Source organism: Ascaphus truei, chromosome 3 (genome assembly GCF_040206685.1).
Source record: "Ascaphus truei isolate aAscTru1 chromosome 3, aAscTru1.hap1, whole genome shotgun sequence".
NCBI lineage: Eukaryota > Metazoa > Chordata > Amphibia > Anura > Ascaphidae > Ascaphus > Ascaphus truei.
This window is the reverse complement of record NC_134485.1, coordinates 360,428,351-360,455,457: the sequence shown is the minus strand read 5'-3', so window position 1 is coordinate 360,455,457 and position 27,107 is coordinate 360,428,351. Positions and strand designations below refer to the sequence as shown.

Genomic DNA, 27,107 nt, shown 5'->3' with positions numbered 1-27,107 from the left:
TTGAAGAACCAATTAGGAGATGGGCAATACTGGATTTGGTACTACTGTATCAAACAATGTAGAAGTAATAATACATTTTCATGTCCGGGAAAATTTGTGAAACAGTGATCCTAACATGGTCTGATTTGAAAAAAATGATCAAAAACCATATTACATGGGTCCAACAAAGACTTACAATTTTAGAACGTTAGATTTTAATAAACTGAGGAATAATGTACATGGAATAAATTGAGATTATGTTTTTGCAGGAAAAAATGTGGAAGATTATTGGTATCTTAAATACTTTATTGTACAATGCATACAATTGTACATTATTTCTAACGCGATCCGCTTATAACGCGATGTGATTCTTTGGACCCCAAACACAGCGTTATAAGGGGGTCGAGATATATATATATATATAATAAACTAGAATGAAGCGCCAGCACTCCCAAGAATGAAACCAAGGAAAGTGTGTAGAATAAATAATTTCTGTACAGTATTGGAAAATATCAAAATGTGATCATCATGTTCTCTCCCACAGGAGATAGGAGGTATGCATTTATTAACAATGTCATATAAAATAACCTTCCCCAACAAATAAGACCCTATCTGAGGGAGATAGCCTGAAGTAGAAACATGTCTATATATAATAACCTGAAGTAGAAACACAATGGTTACTGGTTACTCAGCATGTCATAGACAGCCTAAGAGACATAAACACCGGAACTAATACAAGACACAATACACCTACACATATAACAACAAACACTCATCTTAGTGGAATGCCAAAGTGAAAACTGACTAAAACATAAAGATGTAGCAAGAGTAACTGACTCTGTAACCTTGGACGAAAATGCTGAATTCCACAGCTCGTATGCAACCCCGAAAAACGTTTTGTGGCCAGGAGGATTAAAGCAGGACCTCTGCAGCATTAATCCTACCGTTCCAGCCAGCCAGTAAGTGCTATGCAGAGGAGACCCAGAGATAAGCAGTCTCTGTGTCTCCCTGAGCAGCTCTTGCAGGAGCAATTCAAGGGCTTTTTATTATTATTTTAGCAGGTTTGAAACAGGGGTCTCCGGAGCTGAACATCACTCATTTCAGCTCCAGAGACGCACGTCTTCCGAGGTACAGGCTGTCTGTATCTACTGCAAGTTTAAATGTCCTGCATCATGTGGCCCAGTAGAAAACTATGACCAGATGATGTCATGGCTTTCTAATGGCCAAATACAGAGCGGCTACTGGCACCATTACAGAGGTGTGTATCTCCAGAAGCAGGGGGTCCCCAGAGCTGAAATGAATGGGGTTCAGCTCAGGGGTTCAGCTCAGCCCTGCTTCAAACCTATGTAAAAATAAAAATGATTACATACCGCCAACACCCCCAACAAAACTACCCCCTCCCCCCTCTAGACTAATGCCAGGCATCTCTATTAGCCAAATGTCACTAATAGTGATTTGCGACATTAACCCCAAAAAATAAACACGTTTAAGCAAAGACATTAATAACCCCAAATAGAAAGAATTTTAAATTTTCAGAGGTGCCCATTTTCAATCCCGCTCTTCCTGGGTTCAAACTCAGTATTCCATCCACTTATCAGCTTCAACACTGCACACTAGCTCTGTGAGCCGCAAGCTCATCCTAATAACCCCCTTCATTACCTTAGTGGCTAACTGCTAAGGTAATGAAAGTGCTAAGCCCCCTCGCCCCGCATCACCACAGAAGCCCTAACTCTCCCCTTCTACCTCAACACTCCCAATAAAACTACTCCCCTAGAGACTAATGCTCAATATCCCTATTAGCAAAATGTGGCTAATAAGGATTTGGAGAAATAACAAAAATAAATAAAAACATGTTTTAAAAACCCCAGAAGATTAAACAATCAATTTAAATAAATGTAAACAATATATTGTTCCATAAACAGAATACATGTACAAAAATTATTATATTTTATGTTCTTTCTTTCTTTATTTTTTAGCGACCATTGGGAATGGATTGTTTTTTGGATTTATGGTTATGGTTGGGCAGAGACCCTTTAAAGATAACTGTGTATTAGCTCTCGACCTATATACAAGTCATGTGCTCACAGGTTGGCACATGTGTCACGTGACAAATCCTAAATCAATAATTATTTTATAAATAAATTCTTCTTTTCATGTACAATATTTGAACAATTATGGCTTAAATAAATAAAACCATGAAAGATGCATAATTCAACCACATTCTTTATTGAGTATTTATTTTAAAAAAGAGGTATAGAGGCACACCCAATAGCTTTTTTGAAGCCAAATGCCTTTAAAGAAAAGGCACAGGAACTTGAAGTAAACATTTTCTCCCTAGAATACATTGTTGCATTGCAACATTTGTGAACAAAAAAAAATAATAAAACAAGCAAATTACTTTATTATTTTATGCATATAAAACCAGTTATAAAAATGGCATAATTTACAAACAAACCCATTTGGAGTAAGTACAAGAAATTAGCATAGCAGTTGTTGATAAAAAAAAGTCTTCAATACCAAGCACCAATGGATGTAACATTTCTTTCCAAAACACAGGTAACTTTTTTGCACGAAATATGTTTCTTCACACACTAACAATTCAAAGTTTCATATAGGTATAGCATATTAATGATACTCCAGATACACAATGAAATTTATGTCTTCCAATTTTTCATTTTTGAATTCTGTTGATTGCATGATAACCACAATCTTTTCTCATGTTCATGTTGGAAAGTTCTGGAAGTTTTTTTCTTCCTTTTATTTTTTTTAAGTGTAGTAAGCAGTATATATCCCAAACATAACCTATGTTATTTGGGCTAATTGTTGGAATTACATTATGAAAACGTCTCTAATATTTATAGATACATTCAACACTGTTCTTAGTTTTTTTATGACTCATATATCTATACAAATCACCCACCCTAATCCTGATAGAAATTTGGTTTCCAAAAAGCAATAAAACTTTATGTATATTTCTTATTTAAAAAAACAATTTGTGCAAGATGTCTGATAATCCAGATAATCCCTTATTTCCAAAGTGATGTACTTTTAACATTTCTTGATCCAGCAGTTATTGCTGGTGGATTTAAGATTGATGACTTCTTCTGAGTTTTCTCCTCGGTGGTTGACCTGGAAGAGTTCAGAAAGTAAATGTCTGTATTATATTTCGGTTCTTGGTAAAATAATGAGAGTATCAACATCTCATGACTGTGAAATACTGTAAATGGATCCATCACCCCTCTTAAAACTTGAAACATTTTATAACCCAACATAAAGAACAGCAACATGCAGAAGAAATAAACAGTCAAACTAGTTTACATAATATATGGGATTATTTTAGATGTTCCTCTCCTTTAAGCAACTATGCACAAACACAATTAGCACATACTCATACACATGCGGTTATTGCATAAGCATTAGAAAGCACTACCTGAATACTGCATGGTCATGTGATTACTCTGTGAAAGCTAGTTAGCCTAAAACACAAAAGTAAAACAATTCAATTTTGATAGCACATTTATTCCACATTAATACTGTATTTGTGAATCTTGTCACAATAGGTTACTTCCATAAATAATATTCAACAATTGTCTGCTGACAAATCCATAGTTCTGATTAAAGCAACATACACCGTATCAAAAATAATTAGCTAAGCAACACTTATGAATCATTGATTTAGGAAATAAAGAAATGACAGGACATTTGGGATAAGTGGAATTACACATTGGGTAATTTAAAATATTGAATTAGAATATAACATGAAAATATTGAATATTAAAATGATTAATTCCGTTGTTCTGAATCATCAAACTGTGATAGTGCCGATCGGGAGACTATTACACAGAAGCTCTAATTGAAGTGCCCATCAGGGCACTACAGTATCATATTGTACCGGTATCTCCCATTGAGTGCACTATTGCAATTTGATTCATAACGCGCCCCACCCCAATATGCTGTGAAGCTGTCTTCACTTTGCTCAAATGAATGGGGCTGTAATCTGCCTTATCAAAATAAAATATTATTATAAATGCACATTCTTTAGGAACATATTCAGACTAATTACTGATGGATTCACTCAAGTTTTTGGTCTGAACATATTCTAATTCTCTTGGAGTTATGAGCTGTAAGAATTTCCCAATTCTATGTTAAATATTGTTGACAACAATTTAGTGGTGAAAACTGGTAACTACAATGGAGACCCTGATCAATTCCTACAGAAAGGAAATATCCAATTATACTTATTATTTGTTTGCAAATGTAGCTATAAAATAAACCATGAAAAGTTATACATTATTTGTAAAACTTCACTAAAAGGTAATTCGTAGCGCAGCAAAGAGGCTGTGCTGCCCACGAGCCTGGCCTTAAGTAGGCCCTCTGGAAACTCCTCTCCTGAGCAGGAGGGTGGGGGCGTGGGGGCGGGCCAGCGAGGGAAAGGCCAGGCACCCCGGTCATGAGGCCCCCCCCCCTATGGCTAGGGGCGGGGCGCTTTCTATTGAACACATAATGCCTTTAACCACATTCACTATGGACAAGCTGTTTTCTAATTAACATAAAGCAGGCATTAAATAAAGCCATGCAGAGCAAAGAACAGCAAATAATTATTGCTAGCTTTTCAATTTGAATAAAAGGAATTGTCACGTATACAGTATCATGAAAGTCATATATTATTGAAAAATAATGTGTTACAGAAATGTCATAACAAAACCATGCTGTAAACAAAAAAGCAAGATTAATTCCATATGTATGTACAGTAGATCTCGCATGAATCTGTGTTCCCAGAGCAGTGCGCCATACAGTATATCAAAGAAAAACCATGGCAGGAAAAACTCATAGCCACAGCTTTTCTTAAAGAAACTGTGGCTGTAGTCAGCTGTGAGTTGTGAAATGTAAGAAACGTTATTAGCATTGTTCTGACAGTAGAGCATACTGAAGAAAAAATAAATCCTTGCATTAATAAAGACTCAAATTCCAGCCCCTTGATTCGTTGCACTGTTCATTGTTAATCGTTCACATGTACGGTATTATTGATTATCTACCTGTAGTTACTAGAAAAATAATATAGGTCGTTTTAAAATAAAAAATGGTTGCAATGTTATATATATATATATATAAATATTTATTATACCTTGTATTCTTCTGCCAGCCTGCATTTTTCTAACCTGTGGTTCTAAATAAATAACATAAAAATAATTAGGAATGCTGATTTTCTTAAATATTTGTTATTTTGTCATTTTAGTTAGTAATGGTAATATGTAAGTAACCTTTCACAATCTTTGATATTTGTACAGATTCTGTCGGTTCTCTTTCAATTACTGTGGTGACTTTGGAGATCTGGGAACCTGGAACATAAACAATGATTCTGAGAAGAGATACAGCAGTATTTCTTATTATCTACATAACAAAGCTATAACAAATAATAATAATTTGCCAAAATGTTTTTTTTAATCATTCCTTGAAGTATCCCCATCGGTAATGATGATACTGTTTTTTCCAGGAATGATCTTACTTTTTCAACCTTACACTGTGTCCGCTTCCAATTTTAATCCTTTTCAGGTCCTTTGTTTTCGAGAGGCTTCTAGAGGTTGCATGTGAATAATGAAGTACTCATCATAAAGCGAGTCACACAGAACACTAAAGCTGTCCACAGATCTCCAAATACTCACAATGTTTGAAGGCTCTATAAATTATTATTATTTTTAACTTCCCCATTAAGGCATTCACTTGGGTTACAAGTCCTAATGATATTCTTGAGCATTACCTTCACAGTCTGTTTTGCTTAGCTACTTTATGAACAGATGTAGCCGTCCTTACTGTTTTCGGCACCGCAACCAAAACATCCGGAAAAATGCAGCGTTTGGGGAAGGTTGCAGCTGTGACGGTGCTGTGGGGCATCCATTTCATTCAATGGGAAGCAATCAGCATGTCACGGGTATGCACGCGATCCTGGCACCGAAAACAGTAAAGACGGCTTCATCTGTATTATAGTTTTGGAGACTGAAACAAATTGCAAGGTGTTGCCTTGTTTATTACAACAGCATGTCAAAACACTATTCCAACCACACTCCCAAAGCTTTATCATTTGCTATAAAGAAAGCAAAGTAAATGTATGCTTATGTATTCTAACATATTGTTTGATTTACTGTATTTGTCCTCCATCTAAATGCACATTAGTCAAACACAGAAACCAATCATTCCAAAACCATTAAATAAATCCAACTGCCAACAACCAGTACATCATCCAATATATTGAAAATGTCCCCCAAAACACTTAACATACTGTATACAGTATACGCCTTTTAGCCATTCACATATTATTCTTTAAAAGCATAAAGTTAATGTGTTACGCATGTATGCTGTAGTCATTCATCTGTTTATTAGTTTTCAATCAAAAACAAAGTGACTATGTTTAAATCAACAAGTGTACATTTTATAACTGCACTGTCTGCATGTAATCAAACAAAGCCAAAAATAGTTAAGAAGAGGAATGAATATTTGTTTTTCAAAACCTGAAAATGACTGGAAATGCCTTGTTTTGAAGAATTTCTAAAGTAAAGCCAAGAATCCTTTACACAAAATAAAGCACACAGCAAACAAATGTTCAATGTCCCTTATCAATGTGAGTTGTTTTTTTTTAAAGACTAAATTATAAATTTAACGTTTGTATTTCGTCATATATATATATAAATAATATAATAATATAAATAAATATAATAATAATATAAATTATAAATTTAACGTTTGTATTTCGTCATACATATATATAAGTCCATTTAGTATTTAAAAAACCATTTCACCAAAAAAGCTTAACATTACCAAATCCAGTTACGAGAGATTAGTTGCGCGATTTCACTCACTAACCTCCCTGGAGAAGCCTTTTCAGCTCTTCATCTTCAAGTATTTGTGTATCACCTTCAAGAAACTTGGTTATCTTGGTGACGTCTGATAGGATACATGGTTTTGGCATCAATGTTTACAATTTCATAATATTGGTAATCATGAACCATATATGTTATTATAAATAAAAAGAAGTAGATATTACATTTGTGGGTATTTTAAAGCTACAAACAATGATCGTTTTGATTATATCTTATCATACAATAAGTCAAATAATTTCTATAAATATAAACAAAAACAGTTCCTCTAATAAGGATGAATAATTTCTAGAGATGGATGGACTTGTTAAATGGCTTTTCCCAGACTTTTTCGCACCAATCCGATCCACAGAATGAAATCCATAGTTGAATTGCTTCCTGTTATGGCTGCCCGGATTCTTCAAAATCCGTCAATGGGTCTTGGACACACGGATTTTAAAGAATTCATCACTGGATTGAACATGAATCTGTTTCGCGGATTCCAAATAATTAGAAACCATAGGTATTTACAGTGTATATATATATATTGCCACACCCTTTTCTTTCCTGCCCACCTATTCTGGTGATGAAAGGCGAGAGCCCTAAATTTGAGACTACACACCTATTTATATACTCCTCCCATAATAATTCCGTTGGTGTATTCAGATTCTGGTTTACAGATGTAGAATCCATTTGCAGATTTGGATTACGAATCCATTGGACTGATTTTCAGAAATTGAAAACAAAAAACTAATATGCCTTTTTGGGACTGATCCACGGAATTCCGCAGCTGAAAGGAACTGGCCAATTCGCTGCGGGTTGGATTCCGGTGGAAATTTCTACCATCTCTAATCATTTCCATCTATTGACATACTCTATAACACAACTCTGTGGGTTTTTAATGATCAACTACTGTAAAGTAGCCAGAAAAAATAAATAACAAAATACACTGATTTCTGGCCTACTGTGAATTCACCAAAATGATACACAGGGACAATATTTAGCATAAAAAAAATAGACAACATTATTATCAATTTAAGATAAAATTAAGGAACAATTATATTAGCATGTAAATTGTGCGATTCTTGGCCAATATTTTTTGCGAATATGGAAGGGATTGTGTTTTTTGTTAGTCTTTACAACTGAATTTATTTTGGGGGTCATTGGGCACAGAAGATTATGAAAACCTCAAAATGCAGAAGGAACATCTTCAGGAGTATGGTAAGAAGGTATTTTATTTTTTAACCCCTCATGTTAATAAAGGGGTTAATAATGATTATATGTTCTGATTGGCGTTATAGTTTTAATATTTTTGTATTTACTATCCTTTGTTGTTCAACCCATAGGGAACACAGTGTATTAACCATTGGAAAATCATGGTTAACACATTTTGTGGGTTAGTAGAGCTAGCAAATGCTATGGATCCACCCCCTAATATGCCTTACAAGCCACATAGGCATTGGTTTTGAAGACCCATATTTACTTTGGTGATATGCCATAAAGTGCTTAGAGTGCCAGGAGATATACTGTAGTGATGTATCTTAAGGCCCATGTAAGTGACCGGGCTGTAAGGTACCTTTTGGCACTGGAAGCTGTCTTAGGGAAAAGTACTGCTTGGTAAATATGGTCCAATTTGACCTATTTCAAGTGGTCCATTTATATCCGGGTTAGGTATACACTGGCCAGTATAAACATACTCAAAACAGTGCCTACCGAAGCCTTACCAATTAGGCTTAGCATACTAAGACACAGCATACTCAACTGAAACTGCACTTAGTTAATGACCTCCATATTGCCAAATCTAAAGGAAACGACCCCATTCTGATTACTCTGGACCTCTCCTCAGTTTTCGATACTGTTGACCACCCACTTCCCCTGCATAAACATGGCATTGCTTCTCCTGGTTTTACACCTACCTCTCTCACCACTCATGTTGTGTCTTGTTTTTGCCAGCTCCTCCTAAATGGATCTCTATGTTGATGTACCACAATACTCTGTTTTAGGTTTCTAACTCTTCTCTCTATATGTATATGGTCTTGCTTTTTTATCTCATTAACTCCTTTAGATTTAGCTATCTTCTCTATGTGGATGACACACAACTATAATTACAGTATCTGTATCAACCCTATACCCACTGTCCAGTCACAAATTCCAGATTGTCATTTGACAATCTTTGCCTTGATGGCCCTCCATCGCCTCAAACTTAATATATCTAAGACAAAGGGCCTCATACTCCCTCTCAAATCAGGCCCCATTGTTCCCTTAATTATTACCATCTGTAACTCCACTATTTACCCCGTCTAGCACGTACATTGCTTAGGGGTTGCATTTGACTTCTCCCTCTCTTTCTCCTCTCATACAGTATAAACATTGTTGCTAAATGTTGCCATATCATTGTACATACTTTGCAAAGATATGCTCCTTCCTCTGTTTTCGACTACTAAAACACTAATGCATGCCATTGTTCTCCCCCTAATCGGTTACTGCAACACTCTTTTATCTGACCTCCCTTAGTCACACCTCTCTCCCTTACAATCTATTCAAAATGTTACTGCTCAAACCAGCTCCTGTTATTTTAGACTTGTATCTGCTTCTAACCTCCTGACATCTCTCTGCTGAGTTCCTATCACTTTCTGTACAAACTAAAAATGATCCTCCTTTTCTTAAAGGCTCAGCCCTCCATTGCATATCTCAACTGTGATCTCTTGTAACACACTTACCCACTTGTTACGCTTAAACCAAGGTTGTCTCATATTTGTACATCTAGCCTCAACAGCCGTCTCATGCCTTAAACCTTTTTCACTTATCTCTCCCACTGAATACACTTTCAGTGGTTCTTTATTTACATAGCTCTAGTCTATGTACATAGCGCTTCACAGCAGTTATACACGTGGCTTAATAGGGAGAAGCGCTTCATACATAAAAGTAAGCCTTTGGGAAAGGAGTCCCTGTCCCAAAGAGCTTACAATCTAAGTGTTAAGTAGGGAGAATTTACAGAGACAGTATGGGGGTGTTGTAGTAAGTGTGTCTGCAAGGAGTCAGGCTAAATGTAGATGAGATGTATAGTATCAGCTAATGGAGCTACCCAAAAGCTTATTGTAATTTTACATAGCACTGTGTACATTGTTGGTGCTACTTATATAAAATAATATACACTGGACATACATACAACTGTATCACACAATTTCCCCTGGTATGTCTTAATAGTTACACCCTTTAGTTTACAATTATTAATTGTTCATAGGTTTGTTTCAATTGTATTAGATCATTATATCACACCACAATTGTTGACTTTCTAAGTAATGAATCAAAGCTTGATTTTATATTATTTAACTCCCTCACTGAGACAGCAACTCCTGTATTCATACCGTAGGTATTATTTTGGTCAATATAAATGACATACTCATTTTTAAATGTAGAAGTAAATGTCAATAACTACTTGTTATCATTACACTCATTTTTTAATACTTAAAAAAAATGTAAGATTTAAAAACCAGAACAAACCTTCATTAAACAGCTGTTTTAGTGCAGCTTCATCTATGTTAGTGCCATGACTTGTAGAAACACGAGTATATTTGACTTCAGGACCTGTTAGAGGGAGGAAATAAATAAAAGACTGTATTTAAAGATTGTATTAAAGCACAATATTATTCATATACATTGTTTACTTATAGTCTTCTAGTTGTTTAGTTTTTTTCTTTTAATCCAATGAACTATTAATAAATCTCAGCAAGTCATTTGTTGTGGCCAAGTATGGAATTAATTGATTTTTAAGAACTTCTGTCTAAATATCTGCATCCATCCCTCCTCAACATTTCAGATTCTTCATCTCCTGATGTTGTAGATTGTACAGATTATATCCTAATTCAAGTTTATTAGTCTTCTCCCAAAGCCATGGAATCAAACTCTCTCTTGGAACATAATGGCAATGGAAAATATATTATTGCATACAATATTTTACCAAGAATGACTGCATTGTCTTTCCTGTAACTTCTTTCTCATTCACCTCAGCAGGAGCACCTTTTATGATTTTCTAATTAATCTGAACAATAGGCTCTACACAGGAAAAAAATATGTAATTGTTTATTAAAATAGTGTACATAAAATATTTTTTTATCTTAAATCAAAGTAGTTTAAGCCATAATATATTAATATTGTGGCATTAAAGCTTAAAGATTGCATTTTACCTATATAAATTGCTGCCACAAGCAAATGCAATCATCTAACAATTTCCTTGAAGAGTAGGACTAAATAAGATAATTAGAAAGAAGAAAAGAACGGGGTAGCTCATGCTAGGCTGTCAATGAGATCATACAAAATGGGTAAACTACAGTAAAGTACATGCATTAAAAATATTAAACTGCCAAATTATTAATAATAATTTTAAAGGTATCAATGAATGAATATTCCGTTTCTTTAGCATGCAACTGTCATTTGTTCACTTTGGTGCTAAGCGGGACTGCTAAGATACTACACATGTTGCTAAAGACCTTAACAATTATATGGAAAGTTTATTCAACGTACTGTACAATAAATGGATGATCATATGCAAAATAAAAAGTTGGTTAGGTTTTGGTGAATTGGTGTTTTGTTTTGTTACGTTTAATAACTTTGTGTCATGATGTCTTTCACAGATCCGTTATCTGTATGATACTAAACCATTTTTCAATAGATATCACATTAAAATTTGTTTATAATTTCATGAGTTAGAAATAAAGAATAAAAGTCCCATCATTATTTACCTCCTTGGATCACTTTAGTCACTCGAGTTTCGCCTTCCTTAGACAGTTTAAATTCTGCCTCACCTTCAATAACTCTAGTGATCTTAGTTATTGTGGGTTCTGAGAAATGTCATTGTAAAAAAGTAAAAGAAAATGAAGTTTGTGAAATACTTTGATATGTTTTTATTAAAAATGCATTGTTTGCCAATTAAATCTAATTGAAAAAAAATATTTTTGTTTGAAACAGGATATTTTGTTGCCATAAAAAAAATCATATAAAGAAAATATTGGTTACTTGGTGGAACAAAATATCACACATTAGGATTTGCAAAAAGCTAATGCACTAATTGTAAACACATATGTATACGTAGGTATTGCAGTTTTTACAAATACGCTTATTTAATTAAAACGTGTGAATAGTGATGAAACCCAGTGATTTATTGCAATAACTTTGGATGGCTTTTGTGGAATCACTCTGTAAAAATATCAATTCATACTGTATAACAACAATTTTATTTACAGAATCTGTACTAGTTCTTCAGATAAATTCATGGTTAATATATTGAAATGTATAGTACCCTACCAATGCCCCAAACATGTATCCTAGTTGCATAAAATCATTACAGTATATATATATATATATATATATATATATATATATATATATATATATATATATATATATATATATATATATATATATTATGCTATATATATATTTGTTAAGGTTATGGTGTGTAAAAAAAGTGAAGCATAAAGCAACTGTAAATATTCCTGTATATTCATTTGCATGTCTTAGACAGGTCTGCAACCCTGTCTTTTACCATCATCACCCAGCACACAGCACTTCCACTGCAGCAAGGGATTCTGGGAAATGACATGCAAATGAGCACACAGTGCCACCTTTTATTTCATGCTCACATTACATGAGCAACCCATAGCCAATGCATGCTGCTTTAAACACAGCTTTTAAGCAAGGGCTTGAGAGATGCAAGGGCTTGGGAGATGCAAAGTCAGTAAACCCACTCACAGACATGTTTCAACCTTGATGGGTATCATCAGTGTGAGGTTGGCTGCTGACATTTGCTCAGATGAGATTATAGAGTAGGTAATCACCACATTTATTAAGGTTATGGTGGGTAAAAAAAGTGACTAAAACCCTCCACAGTAAAGCATAAAGCAACTGTAAATATTCCTGTATATTCATTTGCATGTCTTAGACAGGTTGAAACATGTGTAGTAGCTAAGGATATTTTGTACTTGATAATAATGTGACTCTCACCGTAACAATGTAATCAGTTTTGCAAAAATTGTTGGCATATAATCTTTAAGAAAACTACTTTTAAAAGAATCCCAGAACTTTCGCCATATAGGGTTTACAACAAAAAACGATCAATCACATCTGTCAAGAGGACAGATACATTACTGTACCTCCTTGAATGACCTTGGTCACTCTAGTCTCTCCTTCCTTAACCATGGAGAACTCTGGAAGACCTTCTATCACTCGTGTGACTTTGGTTATAGAGGGTTCTGAAAATTTCATTACACAAAATGAGCAAAGTGAAAGAGAACATTATAAACAACAGTAAGGAAAACTACAGTATACAGTATGATGATATAGAATATTGATGTTTTTCTGGAGTGGCTTAGTAGTAGCAGCACTGACTATGAACCTGGATTGCATCCCAGTGCCAGATTCTTTTGACTTTAGACAAGCTACAGTCTATCCCTTTTCCACTAATCTTAGGTTGTTATCTTATTGGGGCAGGAGGTTGAACACATTCATATATTCTACTTGAATTGTTAAGAACTATCCCAGAAAAAATAGATTTTTGACCGGTTTTGAAAAAAACATAAAAGTGGATATCTTAATATACAACACATACTGTACTGTAGTACAAACACACAGGTGGCAGGTCTGTACCTTTTAATTGCATGCTACTGCATTGTAGTTATTTGCCATAGTGGAATTTAACAGGTACAAAAAAGTATACACGTACTATATACAACAGATGACTCAACTGAACCATTAAAGTAACATTTTGTGAATGATTTACAATAGTGATTGTAGATGAACAATATGAAAGATTTTAATAGCAATCTCATATTTAAATTTTTAAGAAGAAAAAATGTACTGTACCTCCTTGAATTACTTTAGTTATTCTGGTTTCGCCTCCCCGAATCACCTTGATTTCTGGTTCACCTTGTATTATTTTTGTGACCCGTGGCTCTACAAAATATGAAATATTATATTTAATAAAGCATAACAAACCTTTTGATTTGGTGTCTGTCATAATATATGAGTTGTGATACTAACATAAATGTTATCAAAGAACAAATAATTTACACATTAAAAACAACTGCAATGTATCATTCATACTGTGTTAAGAACAATATGTTGTATATTTATCCACATATAACCTACTATTAGCAATCACAGACTACAAAAAAATATGTCATTGCAGAGATATGTTATCCATACAGTAAATGTTATACGTCCTCATCATTATCAGCAGTATACAAACTAAATATAGTAGTATTAGTACTATTCAAAACATTTCATTTTGTGACTCAATGTGCCCGAATGAAGCAAGTGAAAGCATGTGGAAGCAAAAAGCTTTGTCGGCATGAGTCGGCTACAGTAAGAATATGAAAAACAATGTTAGCATACATTTAAAATCCTAGCTAAGAGTACTTTACGTAATCCTGAATTCATATGCTGCTGCATGAACTGCGTGGCTGCCAAAGCATTGCATGTGCGTGATAAATGCATGTTAAGCAGCGTGAACATACTGTAGGTGATCTAGTACAAATACACGTTGTTCTCTTGAAAGCAAAATGTTTCATGCATATACTGAAGTCAATGTCAACCAAACTGCGTGCTAATGTATCATAGTCAGGCACAATTTCAACACTGTTTTCTGGTCCAAATCAGCCAACTCTTTGGTCAGAGGAGCAGCTCGGAAATCAGCAATGCTGAAGTGCTGCTGGGTATGCCTGGTCGACAAGCAGAGTTTAAGGCCAAGCAAACTAAGGAGAATACCTGTATTTTTATTCCCAGTAGCATCAGGATGCCTGTTCTCTTGATCCTCGGTCAAACTGTCTCCTTATGTAAAGTAATATATATATTACATAAAGTGTTTTGTTATATTAAGTCTACAGCAAAACATCTCAAAGGAAACACCACATTTACCTTCCATATTGTTTAAATGTATATTTATTAACTTGAGTTGCATACCTTGAATTACTTTGCGAACAGTCTGACCTCCACTAATGTATTTTGTAATAGTTTGAGTCGGCTCTGTTACAAACACAAATTCATAAATTGTTACATTTGAAAATGTATAGTGAACTTTTGCTATCAGTGTATATTCTGAGTTCTTTTTACAGCTTGAAGCTGTTTCTTGTCAGTAATGTTTCCTGATTTAGTTTGTGGGACTTACTGTATAATGTAACTCTATAATTCATGGTAACAAATACAACTATCATTCATAGCACACTGTAGTCTACAAATAATGTCTATGTTAGATGTTCAACTCATTCAATTTCAAATCAATTTCATATTCTTATACCCCAAAGCGGCAGCTGCTGCTTTGCTAAAATTGTTCAAACCTCTTCCCCTGATAATTCTATAAAAAAAATCATCCCTGCTTTGTTTAGAGGGAAGAAAGACTGGAGAAAAAAAGCAAAGCGGAGAGAAAATGCCATATAAAGGTCTTAACGGCTTACATTTTCACTTCGTTTTTGTATCTTCAATCCTTGATCACTATGGTTAGAACAAGTTACAAAAAGGTCCCAATGCTACATGCAACTGGACAAATCCTTCAATACAGTAATATGTATTTTATCTATATTCTTTCCTCATAAATATGGGTTGTTTAGTTCAATACTATGGCCAAAATATTTTAGGCCTACAACCATGTCCCAGTACATACATACAGGTCACAAACCCGGAAGCACTCCAAATGACACACACACACAGACACAAACACAGACACAGACACAGACACACACACACACACACACATACACACACACACACACACACACTCACACACAATATATATACAATGTATTGGGTTTGGGTTTTGAACTTACTAAAACTTTGTATGTCACTATGGTTACCAAGGGTAACCTACCGTAAAATCACATGACCCTAAATTGTGCAAATGCCTTTACATCTTCTATACATACTGTATTTATTCACATGAAAAACCTGGCAAATTTTGCCTAGTGTACGAATTTGAATAATATATTTGCCCATTCCTAATCCTGATACACTGATCCTAAGAGATGTTCAAAATAGTACTGTCTGTTTTACGGTACATCAAAATCTGTCTTGTTACACATCTCCATATTAGGTCTAGAATCCTTAAAACAGGAGTTTGTATTGAGCATTTCAGGAACACGTGTCACTTACTGTGTAATAGTTTGGGAAAGTTATTTTGCTAGCTGCCAGTATTTCAGATAAAAGCAGTCTATGGTTTTAGAAACAAACTTCCATGCTTAAGCTGGGATTATACACTCCGCTTGCTTTCGAGAGTGCGAGCGCATGCCATGCTGTGCGGCTCTAGCAGAAGCGATCTATAAACTCTTCTGGAAAGCGATGTTCTGGCGATGGGGTGCATGGCGGGGCCATGGCAAGGGCATTGCAGGGGCTATGACATCACGCGACTGGTTCACCCTCATTGGCTGAACTGCCGCCGTGACGTGGCCATCGCTCGGCTGCCGCGGCAAAATACAAAAATCTTTGTTTTTTGAAAACGCGGTTCCGCAATCGCACTCTGTCATGTGTGCACGTGCAAGCAATAGGGTCAGCCTAATAGGGAGTCTGCAATTTGTTTTTGCCGCCTGCTCGCATGCGAGCACAAAAGCATGGAGTATAAGCTCAGCCTTAAATGTGTAATTGCACTGTTACTTATCAGTAAATGTCAATCTGTTACACTATGATATATATACAGAAGAACATAAAAACACTGATTCTTACAGTACCTTCAATAACAATGGGCTGCATTTTGTTGATAACAACCTTAGTAACTGCAGGAAAAAAAAATAACACAAATGAAATTAAAATGTATCGATCATGGTGTATGGTGGAAAACGTCAATAAAATTTGAGTTACAGTATCAAAAGAAAAGTATCTATTTATGGTACAAGCGAACGTATTTAAATGTTTTTGCTTTAAGGCTGCAAGAAAGCCTTTCTTTTTTAGCGCGCACATTCTTTAAGGCACAATAAATGCAACGTCACTTTTCTTAAAAGAAAATAAATGCAGTGAATATATCAACAACAATACTACTCAACCCTGTTTCCGGCTCCAAATCAACCAAAACGTTGGTCAGTGGAGCAGCTAGGAAATCAGCAATGCTGACGTGCTGCTGGGCAAACATACAGGTAGGTTGTTTTCTCATTACTTTCTCAAAGTGAAACCTTTCACTGAATGGAGCAAAATTCTGCTCAAGCACAAAGGATCGGCGCTTCACAGCATATTTCATAAACAATTAGGGACTGTTGTTAGTGACACTATTAGTGACAGTCACCTGTGATTATAGGTAAACTATTTTGTGTCTCTGTAGCTCAGACACAGATTTAATTGCATATGCAATCTATAAGAGCAGGAATAGGATATTCAGCGCTCGTGCTGCAGATGTAATGGTTGGAATAATCCCTGTGCTGCACGTGCATGGAGCGTCTCCCCAGAGGCTCCCACTTCAGAGGTGATCCCCCCTCAAGAGGGGGGAGGGCACCCTGAGAAGAAAATGAAAGAAAATAGCACAGAAGCGCACAAGGGATGGAGTTAATAACAGTATTTTAATAAAACAAACACATAAATGACTGAGAGGATCCAACCCCTTCTCAGCTCAAAAGATGAAGGTAAAAGTAAAATGCCCAGAAATTAATGCCATACATATGGTCTCTTTAACATAAAATATCTAGGAAAAATACATCACATACAACAAAAAACATTCAATGTAAAAATGAACATGGAAAGTACTGACAGCCCAAGGGGATTTAGATAAAAACCACCATAGAGGACTAAATACCCGCTGACAGGGGGAGACGGACACTTACACTGGGGCAAAGGTGGGGGTCCACAGCTGACCGCACAAGATCCGGATCGCGGCACCTGGGAAGATGGAACAGCCACCACTAGAGCCTCAGGCAGGCTCCGTCTCAGCCTCTCAGCAAACACGCGCAGGATGACCTGCGCGTGTTTGCTGAGAGGCTGAGACGGAGCCTGCCTGAGGCTCTAGTGGTGGCTGTTCCATCTTCCCAGGTGCCGCGATCCGGATCTTGTGCGGTCAGCTGTGGACCCCCACCTTTGCCCCAGTGTAAGTGTCCGTCTCCCCCTGTCAGCGGGTATTTAGTCCTCTATGGTGGTTTTTATCTAAATCCCCTTGGGCTGTCAGTACTTTCCATGTTCATTTTTACATTGAATGTTTTTTGTTGTATGTGATGTATTTTTCCTAGATATTTTATGTTAAAGAGACCATATGTATGGCATTAATTTCTGGGCATTTTACTTTTACCTTCATCTTTTGAGCTGAGAAGGGGTTGGATCCTCTCAGTCATTTATGTGTTTGTTTTATTAAAATACTGTTATTAACTCCATCCCTTGTGCGCTTCTGTGCTATTTTCTTTCATGCAATCTATAAGAGTACGTTTCTCTGAATGATAAAATTCTAAATATATTGCTACTTCAGCACAAATATAACGGCTATATTTAGTAAGTGGTGCTAAGCCACCAGGCACCTTATTACCCGTTCCAATTAACAGTAGAAATTTCAATCACCTTTAAAAACAGCTTGCGCGTGAAACGCGTTGGTGGGGGTTCTTATACCCCGTGATGTAGCTGTTTTTGGAAGATCCATTAAATATTGTCATTTTTATGGGTACGCGCTCTCTTGGACATCATTTATTCTCTGGTTCCCTGGTGCATTAGTGCCTCTTTTTTCCAACCCAATCGAACCACCCGTTCCAATTAAGCACATTTTCAGAATCTCAAACAGTTTGGATAATAATATGCAAGCAAACTAGCACTTTAACTATTATATACTTGCCATTATACTCCTACAAATTAGTAATATTACTTCTTAAGAAATGCATGTTGTGTTGCACTTATCATTCAGAAGAGACATTTTTTTTAAAGTTTGCTAAACGTATTTCTAGATTGAAGCAAGATTTCACTTACTGTATCTAGAGAAGGGAATCTCCTTGAATGTGCTGCCCCGAACAAACTAGGAGAAATCATTCCACAATTAAATTAAGATTAGTAAGCATAAAAACAGTAGTCTAACTCAACCTTGTAGTTTCTTTAGCTCAGGAGTGGGCAACTCCAGTCCTCAAGAGATACCAAAAGGCCAGGTTTTCAGGAGTTTCCTGCTTCAGCACAGGTCTTCAGTCAGTGGCTCAGTCTTGGACTTCTGACTTGTCCACCAGTGCTGAAGCAGGGATATCCTGAAATCCAGGGTAGCCCTAGAGGACTGGAGTTGCCCACCCCTGTTCTAGATGAAGAATGTTTTCCATGGTTTGTAGACCAGTTAGACATTTTCCTTAGTTGCAAATCCAAACGTTTGCAGAGAAATCCAAGCCAACAGGAAAATAGTATTGGTCAGTTAAAATGACATACATATGTAAAAATTACACTATTTCAATAGTATGTGCCACTTAAAATGAATAAAATACCATTATACTGGTATATCTGTCAATTACTGATTCCAAAGACCAATCATTTTTTCTATAGCAAACCATGTTATGTACACACTGGATGTGGGTATGGAAACCCAATGATTAAGAAAGGTCGTAAATACAATATTATTATCATATTACCGCAAAATGTTGTGACTTTTGCCAGAATTTAGCGAAACAAGCCGTTTATAAAGGGACATGTGGCCTGCAGTTATTTGCTTGTGTATTTTCAATGTACATTGACTGGTAATGTTTGGTTAGTGTTTTCGCAAGAATGTTCACACCAACAAAATATACTTAGTTCAGGAACTTCTACTAAAAAAACCCTACGCATCTCTACTGGTGAATAAGTAAATATTTTTTTAAAACAATACAATGAACTATCTATGTTAACAGGCATACATTTGGGAGAAACACAAATAAAGTTCATATTTAATCCCTAGCAATACAAACAAGATGGTAAAACTGATCATCTAGCAAATGTGCTTGTCTAGAGATGATTAATTATTGTATATACAGTACATCAAATAGATTTTAAAATGTTTTCCCTCACCCTTAAGGGAGGTATAAGACGAGTCAGTGAACATAGCACATCAAGACATGACAATGTTACTGCTATGTTTTAATTCAGATATGGATAATTCTGAGATAAATCAAATTGTTTAGGAGCATAAACAAGTTGACACACTTTAATAGAGCAATCCGTGCTATTTAAAATAATACATATTTTATTTTTTAATACAGGATTTAAGCATGGGGTCTCCGGAGCTGAAACCCATTCATTTTAGCTCCGGTGACCCCCTGCTTCCCGAGATACATACCTTGAAAGGGTGTGCCAGTATCTCCTGCACTTTTCTGCAGTTTAAAGCTCATGTTTCACATGGGCCAATAGGAAACCTCACCATCTGATGTCACAGCTTCCTATTGGCCTGCAGGGCCTGGAAACTTTAGAAATAAGCCATAATGTGAACCCTCGAGTGGCTTCCGGCACCCACTACAGAGGTAAGCACCTCTGGGAGCAGGGGGTCACCCAAGCTGAAATTAATGGGATTCATCATTAAGATGCACCAAATATATTTGCATTACTTTGTTAGTATAAATGGATTGCTGCTGGCAATTGTTTAATTAAATAGGATTATGAACTTTTAGAACACTATAGAAGGTTTCCCATAGTTAAATTATAAAAAATATAAAACGTTACGTACCCTTATTGTGAAGTATTTAATTATCTTATTAAGAATTGTCAGCAGTTGTTCATTACCAAGAGGTGCATCTGAAAAAAAACATATACATATATAAGTAGAATAACATTATTTACTTTTAAAAAAAGTACTAACTGGTCACCATTTCAATTAATTTTCATAGTTTAAGAGATCTCTTTGTGTTCTTTCCAATGCTGTTTTTATTTGATCAAATCTGATGTTTTGGGAGGTTAAAATGGAGCTCTCTCCGGAGCCCAGTGCAGTCAAACTGTTGCCATGGTAAACTCAGACACAACAGCTTAAGAAAATCATGAAATCATTTTTTTTAAAGAGCAGGACGAGCTCAGGAGGCAAGATACTAACATTATTGGCGTTAAACTTATATAGGTTCCACAAAGGATTGCTGCCTTAACAAAAAACTGGACAGCGACTGTACAGTAGTTGTCACTGATCAAATACATGGATTCAATCTCAATTTCTTTGGACAAATGTAAATTTTGTAGAGTTTGATAAACTTGATACGTTACATAACAAGGCCCACATTCACTATGCTCTGTTAAATAAAGGGTAAATAATTGTCATGGAACAAGAATCACATCCTTGCCCGACCCCCCTTCTGCTTGTCAGCTCCTTAAGTTCAGCTGCAGGCATTGGTTCCACATACACACACTGTGCCTGTGTAACATGCAACAATGTTGCATTTCTTGCCTCTGAGCACGTAATCAGTGAACTGCTACTGCAGCTTCTCCAGTCCTCCCAGTTAATGGACTTTCCCATGTTCTCCCCTGTCTTTTGCTGACAGTTAGTGCAGTCCCACTCAACCTTTAGTGTGACCCCTGCCCCTCACTTCCTTTTCCACCCTAGATTACAGTGAGTACAGACCTGTCTGCATCCACCCCTGGTAAGGCCTTTCTCTCTTACCATAGTCTAACCCCATAGAAGCATCCCACATAGAGAAGCACTCTCTGCCTACACTACACCCACAAGTTCCTGTGTTTTCTAATCCAGCAATAAAATTAAGAAAGACATTAAGGACTTGTCATGCTTTGGAAGAGGGAGGACATGAGTTGAGGTTACTGGAATCATTCATACATCATTCGTGACCCTGGTTCCAGGAAAGTAAGAGAGAGACCGTGTATTAGAGGTCTACGCAGAAGCTATCACTCACAGCCTTCATGCTACAAAAGTGCAGCTCTACACAGCTATACAGCAAACTGCTACAGCTTTCTGCAAAACAAGCAGCAGTTTAAACAGAATAGTGAAAAGATAATCGTATGCCTTACAGACACTTACAGGAGCTGCTACTCCAGACTCCATTATACAGAGTGGCCTCTACAGCAGTACAAGCAAGCAGCTTACACAGCTATATAGAGCAACCTCTACACCACACAAAGGAAGCACCAAGTAGCTAAAACTGCAAACAGTCTGCAGCTTTCACAGACAACCAGTAGCTCAAACTGCACGGCAGCCTTGCAACAAACAGTGCTTCTCTCACAATTACTAACTGCCTTTCTCTCTGTCTGAGTCCACCCGCTGCTCAGCCCCACAGTGAGGAGCCTACGGACACCTGTAAGTACAGCTACCCCAACGCTGCACGCTGCAGGACACCGCTCGGCACCATCTGAGACAGACGCCCTTCGCTGACAAGGTAAAAGACCGCACGCCACACGCACTGGCAAAAGGCCTACACACACCTACAGCATGGCAGAACTCAGAGCCTCACCAGACATCACGCAGGAGAGCGATCACTCAGACACAGAGACCGCCGCGCAACTGCAACAGGCGCAGGCAGGCGCAAGGCCCAAACGGGCAGTCGCACTGACACAAAAGGCCCGCGAAAAATACGAAACTGACGTTGAAGTGCACCGCGCTAAATTAGAGAAGGCCTGGGAGGACACTGATCGTGAGATAAGTAATGTCGCAAGTGCTAGCGATCAAGCAACCCAGATTAAGCAAGCTATCACTCAGATTAAGTCAAGCCATAGACGTTACGTAACGCTGTCACAGGCATATTTCACCTATCTGACAAGAACTAACACAGAAGACAGCACGCGGGAACGCGATCTGCAAAAGGCGATTGACCTGGAGTGCGATGGCGTCGTGCAGACCGCCATCTCAGACGCCCAAAGCGAGAGAAATGAGCTCCTCCTGGAGACCGCATCGCAGCGCTCAAGCACATCCAGGCACTCATCAAGGTCAGCAAAATCAGCGCAATCCAATGTGTCCAGCGCAAGCGCAAACGCTACTAAGGCGCGAGCCACCGCAGAGGCCGCACGTGCCAGGGCCGAATATAGTCGCAGAGAGGCAGCCATAAGAGCAGGAAGAGCGCGCATAGAGGAGGAGGAACAGACAGCCGCCGCTAATGCCTCTACTGCCGCAGCCACTGCGCGTAGGAAAGCCGAATTTGATGCGGAACTAGAGGCGCTTAATCAAGAGAAGGAAGCCGCCGCCGCCATAGCCCAAGCTGAAGTCCTAGAAGCAGCCGCGCAACAGGACGGCGGGGAGCAACCGTACAGACGGATTGCCTCAGAGGATCCAGCCCAACGCACCGAAGACTACGTAAGGAGCCTCTTCAGTGCAAACACCAGTGCACCATCCCAACACGGATGGAGCGACTCCACAGACAACGAAGACTTGCTAGGCCCACGAGGAGAAGATGCCGTTCCTGCAATGGTACATGCTGCCTGGGATAGCCACAGCCGCAACAGTGATCCACACGCCAGCGCGCACACGGATGCACCACAACAGGATCGCAATCCAGGTACACCCACGTGGGAGAAAACAGCCCCTCAAACTGGCCAGCTGCCATCACGCATCCACGCCAAGGAAGAGGCGACCGCACAGACCGTCCCAGCAACTACCTCAGAACGGGGCAAACGCGCCGATGTCTCAGGTTTGACAGACATAGCCAAGTACATGATCCGGCGCGACTTGTTGCACGCAGGACTCATCAGCTTCGATGACCGCCCTGAGAACTACCGGACGTGGAAGTTCACGTTCAAAGACACAATCGACAGCTTGGACTTCTCAGCAAGGGAAGAGCTCAACCTGTTAGTCAAGTTCCTGGGGAACGTATCCAGGGAGCAAGCGCAGAGACTTCGGAAGGCAAACGCGCATCAACCCCAAGTAGGTCTTGACCTAGTGTGGGAAAGGCTAGAAGAGTCCTATGGCAGCCCCGAAGCAGTCGAAGATTCACTCTTCAAAAGAATCGAGAGCTTCCCCAAGATCACAACTAAAGACTACTCGAAGTTACGAGATCTTGGAGACCTGCTGCAAGAACTGGAGTTCGCAAGGAAAGACCATTCCTTAATAGGTCTCAATGCCCTAGATTCAGCTCGTGGAGTGAGACCCATCCTGGAGAAGCTACCCTTCAACCTCCAAGAAAGGTGGCTTTCACAAGGTTCCAAATACAAAAGGGAGAAGCAGGTTGTCTTCCCCCCATTCTAATTCTTCGTGAGCTTCATCCGCGAAGCGGCAAGGACAAGGAACGATCCCAGTTTCATCTTAGGTGCGCAAGCCACATACAGTGCGAGCAGCCTGAAGAACGAGAGACCAGCGACGAGATATGGTAACCCCCAAACACCCGTCTCGGCCCGCAGGACGGACGTGCCTCACACGACCCAAACTACTCCCGATCAGTCGGTCGCCGGAGACAAGGAACCAAGGGACCCAAACAGGGAATGTCCCATACACAAGAAGCCACACCCACTCAACAAGTGCTTTGGGTTCAGGATGAAGTCCCTAGAGGAACGCAAGAGGTTACTTGGAGAATTCGGAGTTTGCTTCAAGTGCTGCGGTTCCACGACTCACCTAGCCAGGGACTGTAAGGAAGAGATCAAATGCACAGTGTGCGAGAGTGACAAGCACGTGACAGCGTTACACCCAGAGGCGATGACACTCCACCAACTCAAGAACCCATCCTCCATAGCGGAGCATGGCGGGGAGAAAGAAGAAGGAGAGTCAACATCCGTCACATCTCAGCGCACTGAAGTTTGCGGAAAAGAAGGTGACAAAATGTCCTGCTCCAAAATATGCCTTGTCGCAGTGCACCCCCAGGGACAACCTGAGAAGGCTATTCGGATGTACGCAATCCTCGACGACCAGAGCAACCGATCACTGGTCAGGTCAGAGTTCTTCGACATGTTTAACATACAAGATGGTGCTTCTCCTTACACTCTCAGAACGTGCGCAGGGCAAATGGAGACCACAGGGAGAAGAGTGAATGGCTACACCATATGTTCAATAGACGGCAAAGTGAACATGCCCCTTCCCACACTCATCGAGTGCAACCACATGGCCACAAACAGGGACGAGATACCCACACCAGACGTGGCACACCATTACCCCCACCTCGAAGGAATAGCCAACCACATCCGGCCGGTGGAACAAGACGCCAAGATCCTGCTCCTGCTCGGTAGGGACATCATGAGGGTACATAAAGTCCGTAAACTGCATAACGGACCCCACAACGCGCCATACGCCCAAAGACTCGACCTAGGATGGGTGATAGTCGGCAACTCGTGCACTAACAAAGAGCACGGGCAAGACTATGTTGATGCCCGCAGAACAGAGGTGACAGAATGTGGACACACATCTCTCCCTGAACCATGTCTTGGCCATCTCCAAGTGACCGAAGGGCCAAGTGAAGAGAAAAGACAAGGTCAGACCCCTGAGACCAACAAAAACATCCTCACGCCGATGGGACGCGACAATGGCTTAGGATGCTCAGCAGTCCAGACAGCCAAGGATGATGAGTCGATTCCACCGAAGGAAGAGAGTAACCTCCCAAAGGTGACCGACAAAAGGGATCGTCCTAAAAACAACAAACAATCAGACAATACTCCCGCGAGCAAGGGCACAATTAAGACGTACAGTTGTTCCTCTCCACAGAGTATCAAGCAACAGAGCAACCAATTGCCACGGCTGGCATAGCCACAAAAGATTGCGCCCCACAGGCGAAGCCACAGTGTCAAAAGGACTGTTCGTTCAAACACGTAAGAGGGGACAGTTGCAGAGACATTTCCCAAAAGGATTTACAAGGACAAAAGAGACTGTTCTTCGTCATGTCCAGGGATAAAACAACCTCCCGATGGCAGTCAACAAAGAAACACAAAAGCGTTTCACCAAACTACGCGGAGATGTTCTCGTGCAAGAGAAATGTACCAATGAACTACGGTGCACAGCGTTCCAGACAACAAGGAACGATGACAAACAAACACCATCGAGGGAAGATAGAGGATTCCCGAGGTTAACTGTCAAGGAGCTCTCTAAAGACGGACTAAGCAGTCGGGTGACTCCGCTACCATTCCGTTCACCAAGGAGGCGCTTCCCAAACAATGGAGAACATGCCATCTCTAGGTTCACCTCGCACCTCTGCGGCCCACAAAGGGAACCAGAGACCAAAAACAACTTTGTGGTCTTCATCCAGAAGATATTCTTTACCGGCCACGCAAAGCCAGCACCTCTAATGGAGGAAGGCGAAGAATGTCGGTACCTCCAATCACCTGGGGCCTACCACCCTCAGGAACCCGATCAAATCCGGGTAATGTTCAACCCCAGCGCTCAGCTTCAGGGAGTCTCCCTGAACGACGCCCCCTTTATTGGATTACATTCGACAACCAGTTTTCCAGGGACAGTAATCCGCTCCCACAAGGAGCCAAAAGCCCTCTCCTTCTGCCAAACGCCAGGTGATAGAGCAACAGGCTGCCACGGCTGGTATACCTACAAGGGGATACACTCTGTGGGTGAAACTACAGAGACAAAAGGACTGCTCTCTTACAAGACTAAAAGGAAACAGTGCCAGAGACTTTTATACAAAGATATTGTGGTGCAACCAGCAAACCTGGAGCTGTGCATCCACCCTGCATCCTTTGCCAAAGAACCTTGGCCAAGGGACCTTGATACCAGTGATACCGGCCGGTGTCACATCGCTATGTGGACATGGACTCTTGCATTGTTTGAGAATGTGATGTTATCTTTGTTATGCATTGCACATATGTTCCACATATTCCAGTTATATAGTGGTATCTCCAGATACCAGACGGGGAGTGTCATGGAACAAGAATCACATCCTTGCCCGACCCCCCTTCTGCTTGTCAGCTCCTTAAGTTCAGCTGCAGGCATTGGTTCCACATACACACACTGTGCCTGTGTAACATGCAACAATGTTGCATTTCTTGCCTCTGAGCACGTAATCAGTGAACTGCTACTGCAGCTTCTCCAGTCCTCCCAGTTAATGGACTTTCCCATGTTCTCCCCTGTCTTTTGCTGACAGTTAGTGCAGTCCCACTCAACCTTTAGTGTGACCCCTGCCCCTCACTTCCTTTTCCACCCTAGATTACAGTGAGTACAGACCTGTCTGCATCCACCCCTGGTAAGGCCTTTCTCTCTTACCTTAGTCTAACCCCATAGAAGCATCCCACATAGAGAAGCACTCTCTGCCTACACTACACCCACAAGTTCCTGTGTTTTCTAATCCAGCAATAAAATTAAGAAAGACATTAAGGACTTGTCATGCTTTGGAAGAGGGAGGACATGAGTTGAGCTTACTGGAATCATTCATACATCATTCGTGACCCTGGTTCCAGGAAAATAATGTAACTTTACATAGAACAGGAATAGCTATTGTTTTCCTGTAATTAACATACAGTACAGTAGGGTTGACA

At 39.1% G+C, this 27,107-nt stretch overlaps 1 protein-coding gene across 8 annotated transcripts in view; it reads right to left on the bottom strand.

The window, feature by feature from the left end:
- Positions 1-2,184: 2,184 nt before the first annotated feature.
- The window catches only part of POSTN (periostin), a 75,417-nt gene continuing 50,494 nt past the window's right edge, over positions 2,185-27,107 (bottom strand). The window contains exons 15-28 of one of the 8 annotated variants that reach the window (XM_075592057.1): positions 20,446-20,513; positions 18,744-18,789; positions 16,544-16,588; positions 14,790-14,852; positions 14,595-14,657; positions 13,692-13,781; positions 12,983-13,081; positions 11,573-11,671; positions 10,335-10,418; positions 6,838-6,918; positions 5,241-5,318; positions 5,105-5,146; positions 3,410-3,455; positions 2,185-3,108 (exon numbers count right to left, since the gene is read on the bottom strand). In XM_075592057.1, the coding sequence (XP_075448172.1) occupies positions 3,451-3,455; positions 5,105-5,146; positions 5,241-5,318; positions 6,838-6,918; positions 10,335-10,418; positions 11,573-11,671; positions 12,983-13,081; positions 13,692-13,781; positions 14,595-14,657; positions 14,790-14,852; positions 16,544-16,588; positions 18,744-18,789; positions 20,446-20,513 (863 nt within the window). In that variant the 3' untranslated portion in view covers positions 2,185-3,108; positions 3,410-3,450. The remainder of the gene's footprint in view (positions 3,109-3,409; positions 3,456-5,104; positions 5,147-5,240; positions 5,319-6,837; positions 6,919-10,334; positions 10,419-11,572; positions 11,672-12,982; positions 13,082-13,691; positions 13,782-14,594; positions 14,658-14,789; positions 14,853-16,543; positions 16,589-18,743; positions 18,790-20,445; positions 20,514-27,107) is intronic. The other 7 variants (XM_075592056.1, XM_075592061.1, XM_075592059.1 and 4 more) reach the window with 7 other exon arrangements.